This window comes from Rhinolophus sinicus, linkage group LG02 (genome assembly GCF_036562045.2).
Source record: "Rhinolophus sinicus isolate RSC01 linkage group LG02, ASM3656204v1, whole genome shotgun sequence".
In the NCBI taxonomy this organism is placed as follows: domain Eukaryota; kingdom Metazoa; phylum Chordata; class Mammalia; order Chiroptera; family Rhinolophidae; genus Rhinolophus; species Rhinolophus sinicus.
Genome location: NC_133752.1, coordinates 196,818,059 through 196,826,856, shown reverse-complemented (window position 1 = coordinate 196,826,856; position 8,798 = coordinate 196,818,059). Strand labels below are relative to the sequence as shown.

The 8,798-nt window shown below is 52.8% G+C and overlaps 1 protein-coding gene across 6 annotated transcripts in view; it reads right to left on the bottom strand.

The window, feature by feature from the left end:
- Positions 1 to 678: 678 nt before the first annotated feature.
- The window catches only part of ARHGAP8 (Rho GTPase activating protein 8), a 53,329-nt gene continuing 45,209 nt past the window's right edge, over positions 679 to 8,798 (bottom strand). For all 6 annotated transcript variants that reach the window (XM_019739249.2, XM_074326529.1, XM_019739251.2 and 3 more), the window contains 5 exons: positions 6,929 to 7,002; positions 4,167 to 4,244; positions 3,256 to 3,384; positions 1,716 to 1,819; positions 679 to 1,088 (listed from right to left, as the gene is read on the bottom strand). In XM_019739249.2, coding sequence (XP_019594808.2) covers positions 744 to 1,088; positions 1,716 to 1,819; positions 3,256 to 3,384; positions 4,167 to 4,244; positions 6,929 to 7,002 — 730 coding nt within the window. In that variant the 3' untranslated portion in view covers positions 679 to 743. The remainder of the gene's footprint in view (positions 1,089 to 1,715; positions 1,820 to 3,255; positions 3,385 to 4,166; positions 4,245 to 6,928; positions 7,003 to 8,798) is intronic.

Genomic DNA, 8,798 nt, shown 5'->3' with positions numbered 1-8,798 from the left:
CTCCCTCAGCCAAGGAAGGCAGAATTCCTTGAGCGACAGGGTCTCCTAGCCCAGCACCCATGACCCAGCTCCATGTCCTCTGCTCCAGAAACTTCAATAGGGGCTATGTCCTTATCACTGATGGCCAGGACCACAGGGCCGTAACGCGTCCTGGAGCCCTCAGGAAGGCCGACTGCTCTTTACTGCCTTAATTCTCCACCCTGCCCATAGTCACCCCTTTGCCAAGGAACTTTGCAGAGCCCTCCCACTGTGACCCCGCCTTGCCCGTGAGATTGGCTTTGGCCAACAGGGTGTGAGCACATGACAGCAGCCAACGCTGGGAACATGCCTGTATTAGGTGCTTGCACTTCTGCCTGCGTTATGGGAACATGCCCCCTTCAGCCACTAAAGGGAAATGTGACACCTGCAGGACAGCTGTCTCTCCCCAGCGGCCCCACATGCGTGAGGGAGCCCCGACAAGACCAGAATCGCCCAGCTGACCCACTGATTGTCGGGCCAGAGTAAACAGCTGCTGGTTTGTCACACAGCATTACAGCTGCAATAGGTGCTGGGTACAAGGCCCTAGCCAATCAATTCCCATTTTCAGTTAAGCCATATCTGGTTATAATTCGAATAGATCCATCCTCTTGTCTCAGCTCACAGCTTAAAAACTAGAACTAGGGAACTGTCACTGGAAGGTTCAGTAAAAGTTCATTTAATGGCAAATTTACAAAACACACAATGCGAGCAGAGATGGATAGTCTTCAACGTGATATTGCCAGCACTAGTGGAGTCTCCAGGCCAGTGCCAGGGGACGGAGGTGCAGCGGACAGAGGTGCCACGGACGGAGGTGCCGCGGGCGTGGAGATGCCTCTGGAGGAGGGGCTGCCTTGTTCTCCTCCCCCATCCGAGCCGGCGCCCAGCTCCCCGCGGGCGTCCGGGGCGCTAAAGACCTTTCCGTGGTACTCAATCAGCAGCTCGGTGAACAGGTTCAGGGGCACGAGCGCGCTGAGGGAGGACGCCCCCTGGGACGGCCAGATTAAATTCAGCCCAAAGACACAGGCCAGATTGGAGCTGTTCATCTTGTTAAAAATGCTCTCCCGAGACACCTGCAGGACACATGCGAGGCAAGGGGAGTGACGCGTGGGTCCTGGCAGTGGGCAGAGTGCTGGGCTGGGAGCCACCAGCCAGCACTGGGACCTTGTGCTGCTACCGCCCTGCTCCCGGCCTGTTTCCCCGTCGTAGAGGGAAAGGATCAGCCTTGATGTCCCAAGGGACCCTCTGGCTCTGCCCTTCTTCTGGGGTCCCTCCAGCACCCTCCAACTCCTCTTGTACTCCACAGGACTCAGGTCCACTCAGGTGGTGGTGGAGCCTCTGGCACAGTGAGCACGAGCACGGCCTCTGGGTCACGTGCCCAGATGACCTGGGGACACAGCCCCTCCCTCCAGAACTCGCCCGGCTCAGATGATGTGGGAGCAGCGGCCCCCAGTAAAGAAGGTCACGGGCAGTAACCGAAGGCAGCCAGGGATGGAAATGGCAGGGGCGGACCCGGTGACCCCGCCTGGCACACGGAGGGTTTCTCAGTGGAGTTATTGCCCACTAGGCCTTGGATGAACTCCTCTGGGCCAGGGAATGGCATTCCAAGCTGAGGGAGGGTGTGACCCCAGACCCTGGGCTGTGCGGGCACTGACGTGGAGGGCAAGGCCTCCTGCCAGCTCCCTGCTTTGTCCACTCACCTCATGCAGGAAGCCCATGAGGTAGTTGAGGACGGCGTAGTTGTGTTCCGGAAGGCTCTGCAGGATCTGGCGGCAGTAGGTCACCCGCAGGCTGCTCTCCACACCTGCAATGGCAGGAGGGTCCTTCCTGAGTCCTTCCCGGGGGGAAGGCACTGCAGCAGGGAGGACCGACTGTCCCATTGTTGGGCCTGTGGCTCCCATTTACTTCCCGGCCGTGCGGCTGTTCTCAGCAAACCCCTCTCTTATGTGAGTTCTACTCCCTTCTTCACAATGGGCGCTGTAGCTGTGACCTCCCAGAAAGCCCAGAAAGCCAATCACTTTATAAGTGGGAATAGTCCAGGCCAGCGGTTGGCAAACTACAGCCCGGGGGTCAGATGGCCTATTTTTGTCAATAAAGCTTTGCTGGCACAGACCCACACCCCTTCATTTACATGTCATCTACGGCTGCTTTTGCATTAACAAGAGTTGAGTCTGGCCCGCAGAGCCTAGAATACTTACCACCTGGCCCTTTACAGAAAAAGTGTGCCGACCGCTCTAGACTAACTTAACCTGTTTACGATTCTCAGCAGCTCAGGCCCCACCCCCACCAGGGGCCTGAACGCAGCTGCGCCCGGCTCTGAGACCCCCAGTTCCCTCATAAGTGCATCCTCCACTGAGCTCCATAAACTTCAGTCAAAACTCAACAATCACTGACTCTGGGTGGTGAACACACAATGTGATGTACAGATGATGTGTTATAGAATTGTACACCTGAAACCGATGTAACTTTACTAACCATTGTCACCCCAGTAAACTTCAATGAAAAAAAACACTCAACAATTAACAAGCATTCCGCAAGCTCCTGCTGGAGAAGCGCGCGCGCACGCTCACACACACACACACACACACACACACACACACACACACACTCCTCCAGTGCTAACCTCCCGCTAAGCCTAGGGCAGGGTTACCGTGAACACTCCGTGTGCTTTAAAACACAGCCCCTGCTGAAAGACACCAAAATTCCCTAGTGTGAACGTTCTTGCTGGCTTTTTAATAAAAGCCGTTCTTTCGTGACCTCAAGCTGTTGTTGGGTAATTTGAATGGACCTGATGTTCCCACGTGCAGGAGTCCGCCATCTTTTCCTGGAATCAGCTTTCCAGCCTCAGCTCCTCTTTCTAAGAACTATGGTCCCAGTGCAGATCCTAGGACAAGGTCCACTTCCAGCTCTCACTGTGGTCCCTCCAAGAAAGAGCACTGACTGGCGAGCAGGAGGGAGCAGCTCGCTGTCACAAAGCCACCGTGGATGAAGCACTCACTGTGTGCCGGGAATCACGCCAGCAGACCCTTGGCCACCTTGCTGCTCAGCCCAGCTACAGCTGACAACCCGACCTCACCCATGGACACTGGGGGCCTGGCTGAGGTTGGCAGGGGCTCAGCAGGAGTTCAGGTGGGGGCAGCCCCCTCCCCTGGCCCACAGTGCCAGATGGCACCAGGAGGCCAGGCAGCCCCCACGCCCCCAGCCTGGCCCTTGGCAGGTACCCCTGGGGCAGGTACGTACTTGTGATCCCCAGGATCTGCTCATAGGCCTTGAAGGTCAACAGCGGCTGGGGCAGCTCCCGCAGAAAGGTCTTCAGGATCACGGCAGGGATGTGGACGTCCCCATAGTCATCAAAGTTCACGGGCTTGCCTGGACACAGAGCAGCCTGCCTCTGAGCTCTGACCCTGGGCTGGGGAATTCCTGCTTCACACCGGGCTCTGATGCAAAATGGCTTTAAACCTCCCAACAGGAAAAGCCTTTGCTGGAGCCACATGTCCAGGTGATGAGTCTGTCTTCTCCTGGAAATGGGGGTGCTGTCACCCCACCTCCTTGCTTCTCCAGGGTGCCTGGCAGAGGCTGGGGCGTGCTACTGAGTTCCCTGCTGAGTGGCTTGGTCCCACCTGGGATGCCAGGGCTCGGAGGTCAGGGCGCCGGCTCTCACCGTCCCCAGTGCCCAGCACACAGTGCTGAGAAGGGCCAGTCCTGTCACCTGATGAGTGGGAATGACAAGAGTGCGTGCAGTAGTGGGGAGACCTCCTTGTCAGTGAGCTGTTTTACTGATGTCACTGGCGTGCTGACCTCTGACGCCATGTCCCTTACCCGCAGGTGATACAGGGCAGCTGAGGAAGCCATTCTGTGCCAGCCAGAGGGGCTGCCTGAGGGAAGCTCCATGAAACAATGCCCTACCCACCTGGCTTGAGTGTGTTTGACAAACCCTAAAGGCAGAATGGCATCGGGTGGCCTCCTGCCCCGGGAGGCTACGGGCCTGAGCACAGGACTCCCCTGGAAAGCTACCCCCAGTCCTGAGCTATTCCGGGGCCTGGGGGACAGGGGTTATGCTGCCTTGGGTATTGGGGCTCGGAGGCCCTGGAGGGCTGTGCAGCTCAGGGGGTGGGAGGCTCAGGGTGAGGAGTCTCTGGGAGCCAACTCACCTTGATTGTAGAGCCGCTGGATCTCGTGGACAGTCTGGACATTGGCCGATCTCCGGAACAGGCCCTCTGTGTGGAGTCCTGCAGGGAAAGAGCCTCCAGGCATCTCACAGGTCCCAGAGGAGGTTTCCAGAATGTTCCATGACTCCCCCTGCCTGCACATCACCCTTCTGCAGCTGGCAGGGAACTCTCTCCAGTCTAGTTCGTTTCTCCTGCCCACTATTCATTACCCCCACCCTTATTTATTCCTCTCAATTTAAACTTTTCCATATTCCCCAATCCTAATTCCCCAATCGCCCACCTCTGTGGCCCCCAGGAAGGGAGATTGGAAAGAGACTGACACCAAAGTCAGACAGACTGGGGTCCAGTCCAACTCCGTCTCGTCCAGCTGTGTGACCTCGGAGAAAGTACTTAGCCTCTCTGGGCTCAGCTGCCTTGTGTGCAGAGTAAGGCCTCAAGCCCCTGCCTCCGAGGGCTGTGGAAAGGATGGACATGATAATGTGTGGCACGTGCCAGGCACCCAGGGGGCTTCCAAACATGCTGCTTCCCTTTCTTCCCATGAGTATCTAGAGCTGACCTGTCCAATAAGGCAGTCACTCGTACACATACATGGTGATTTAAATTTAAAATAAAATAAAAACTCCAGTCACCAATGCACGAGCCACATAAGTGCTCTTTTGGGCTACTGCCATGGGTGGCTATTGGCCCCCATTCTGGGCAAAACAGATACAGAACATTACCAAGGTCCTTGGGCCCCCATGCTCTCCCCTCCCCCACTCCCCAGTCCCTCTCCATTCTGAAGCTGAATGAGCTTTCAACATGTACATGGTCTCCGATCAGCCCGCATAGAGCCTTTCCCTGTTCTCATCAACCAGAGGACAGCTTCCTGTGGACTCTTGCCAGGACCCACGCGGTCTGGCCACCGCTGTTCCACTCTCCTGCCCGCTGCCCCTGTGAGCCCTCCATCCAGCTTCCGGTTGGCTCCGTGCTCCTTCCTTCCCTCAGCCTTTCCACGTGCTGCTCCCCTCTAACTGGGGGCTGGTCCCTCTCTTTTTTGCTGAGTGACTGTAGTAGGCAGAATTCTGAGCTGGCCTCCAGATTCGTGGACCCTGGTCCACACACACCTTCTCCCAAGTATTCAGTCAGACACTAATCTAGGTGCCGCAGTGAAGGAATTTTGCAGATGGCACTCAGGTCCAAGGCAGGTGACCTTAAAATACGGAGAGTATCTTGGGTGGGCCTGACTAATCGCGTGAGGTTTTAAAAAGGGACCAGGTTCCTCCTGGCAACAGAAATTTGGAGTACGGGGTCGGGGGAAGGCAGGGATCTGACACGTGGGACTGTCTTCATTGGTGGCAGAGGCCACATGGGACAGAAAGAGACCTGTGGCTGACAGCCAGCAAGGAAAACAAGTGTCTCAGAACTACCACTGCAAAGAACTGAATTTGGCCCACAATCTGAATGACTGCAGAAGTGGGTGCTTCCCCAGCGCCTCTGGAAGGAACACAGAGCGGCCAGCACCTCGTGTTTAGCTTTGTGAGATGCTGCGCAGAGAACGGTCCCCGAGGGAACTGGACTTCTGATCTACAGAAACCGTGAAACCATAAATCCATGCTGTTTCAAGCCACCAAGCTTGTGGTGATTTGTTACACAGCACAGCAAACTAATAAGGCAACCTCCTGCCCGAGTGTCAGAGCTCAGGTTTCCCTGATCTCTGTGACCAGCTCTTCCCTGTCACGAGACTCTGTGGTTGTCACATTACAGCTCTATGGAGAAAAACGTCATGAAGACAACTCTCAGTCCACACCGTGAGCCCAGAAGGTGGGACCGTGTGCTGCGGCCACTGTGTCAGCCCCAGTGAGTGAATGGTTAATTCACGGGTTCATTCAACAAGTTTATACTGAGCTCCTAATACTTGGGCTGCTTTTCTTTTTTTTAATGAATAAAGGAATTGACATATTTAAAAAGGGAGACTCCCTTTCAGTTTCTGACTTTGGTCTTCAGGCACTATCTTTTGTCCACGACAAATGACAGCTGGTCCAAGCAGACACAGCTTCAAACACCAATCAGATCCCCCAGCTACAGAGCTGCCATCTCATAAAGCTTTGTTAAGATTAGAACACACAGCTCCTGGGTCACACCGGGTGACAGACACCACGGGCCCCAGCAGTGACAGCTCCCACTTCCTGTCTGATGCATGCAGCCCTGCTCCTGGAGGCGGCCATCCCTCCTTGGCAGCCGTTCCTCCTCCGTTAGGATAAATGCAACCTCCACACCCCTTCCCTGTGCACCGGAGCTCTGGCCTCAGGGATCGTGGAGCAGCCAGTCTCAGCCCTTCCAAGTCACCCACCCCACTGGCACTGGCATCTGCAAATCAAGCTCATCAATCGTGTCAAGGAGTCCCTTCCATGGACGGCTTTACATGCTTCATCTCATTTAGGCCCCACAACAACCCTGTGAATCAGGTACTGTTATTAACCCAATTGGACAGATGAGGAAACAGAGGCCCAGAGAAGGGAAGTAACTGGCCCAAGGTCACACAGCTAGTACACAGTGGAGCCAGGATTCAAACCCAGACAGTCCAGGTCCAGAGCCCATAGCTGGAGCCGCTGTGCCTGAGCCCATCCCACCCTGGTCACCCACCTTGCACAGGTTCCCGTCCTCCAACTCCCTGGCCTGGGGGTGCTAAGAACCCAAGACAGGCCTCCCAGAGAGGAATACCTGGCAGCTCTCACGTCCCTGGGCTGGAGCCAGCTCTCACTCACCTTTCTCTTTCAGGTATGTCACGGTGAACTTCAGGACCGGCGGGATGAGTTCACCTTGATTTTTGTCTTTGAGGCTGAGGGGAGAGGAAAGAAAGCACGAGTTTTCACCTGGGCGTGATGGGTGATCACAGCAATCACGGCCTTTGGTCCCGTCCACACGCCTGTGAAGACACAGGACCGAGGAGCCATGCAGGGAGAGAGCTGCAGCCGTGGCCCTCAGGAAGCAGGTGGTCTGGCGGCCAAAAGAGAGGCAGAAAGAATAAAAGTGATAAAGCAGCATCTGAGGGCTCCCCCAGAGAGATGCCCATGATACAGGGGAGACCTGGGGTAGGGAGGCTTCACATGGGGCGACTACTGAGCTGGGTTTTGAGGGCCAAGTAGGAGCCTCAGAGGACAAAAGAGGGGGAAGGGCATTCCAGACAGAGGGGAACACACAGGGGAAGGTCCAGAGGCATGAGACGTGGCTGTGAGGGCAGAAACGGGGACCTGGCCTGGATGCTGATCAATCGAAAAACATGCTTGATGAAAACCTAGTATGTTGCCTCAGACGGGCTGTTAACACTTGGTCTCTTACTGTGCCAATTTGATACAGATTCACATAAGGAAACTTTAAAAATATGTATAAATGTAAAAGAAAAGCCCTCCCAGACACACACACACGTACCACAGCCAGCGGAATCAGGGCCTGAAGCCAGAGCTTTCAGCTCTACAGAGCTAGTGTCATTCTACTGTCCCTAGTGGCTCCCACTTCACGTTTCTCTCTTTCCTTGTGGGCTGAACTTTCTTGCCCCTTTGAGAAACTGTGCTGGATTGAGGGGAAAAAGACTCTTAAGTCAGATATCCCGGCTGAGGTCCTGCTTTGCCACTTATTAGCGGAAAAAAAAAGTGTGTTTTTCTGTTCTTAGGTATTGTGTTACACATCAATTAGGTTCATTTGGTTGACTGTGTTGTTTGAGTTTTCTAGACTACTTATTTTCTGCCTATTCTATCAATTACTTACAGAAAGGTATTGAAATTGGTTATTAGAACGGTGTGTCTTTCTCCTTCCAGTTGTATCAGGTTTTGCTGCACGTTACTTTAAAGCTGTTACCAGTCTATACATTTTTAGGATTAGTATGTCTCCTTCGTTGTGATGAAATCCTTGGTCTTACAGCTTCTTCTCAAGTCTATTTTGTCTGATATTGATGCAGCCATTGCCACTTTCTTTTGGTTAGTGGCTGCGTGGTATACCTTTTTCCTCCTCTTACTTTGAGCTTATAGAGTCGTGTATATTTTAATATTTTAAATAACAGTAAGATCTTCCTCTTTTAAATCCAATCTTAGAATATCTTTTCATTGGAATGTTTATGCCACTTATATTTAATGAAATTTCAATATGGCTAGGGTTAAACCTACCATCTTGCTAATTGTTCTTGGTTCTTCTTCCCTCCTTTCTTAACTTGGTTTTGCATATTAATTAAATATATTTTAGGATTCCATTTTATCCCCGTTAATATATTAGATATATTTCTTTATTTGTGTTGGGCCTGTTTTTACAATACATATATTTAATACAGTATGGTCTACTTTCAAATAATATCATACTACTTTACTTATAGTGTAACCACCTCATAACAGTATAATTCCGCTCCAACCCCGTCCCCTTTGTTGTCACTGTTACGCATTGTACAGTACTCCAAAGTATTAGGTTGGTGCAAAAGTAATTGCGGTTTAAAAGGTTAAAAATAAGTGTAAAAACAGCAATTACTTTTGCACCAACCTAATATTATAAACCCCACCTACTTTATTATTTTTGTTTAAACAATTGACTTTCAAAGCTATTCTTAAAATAAGAAAATAAATTTACTTTCTATGTACTCATATATTTACC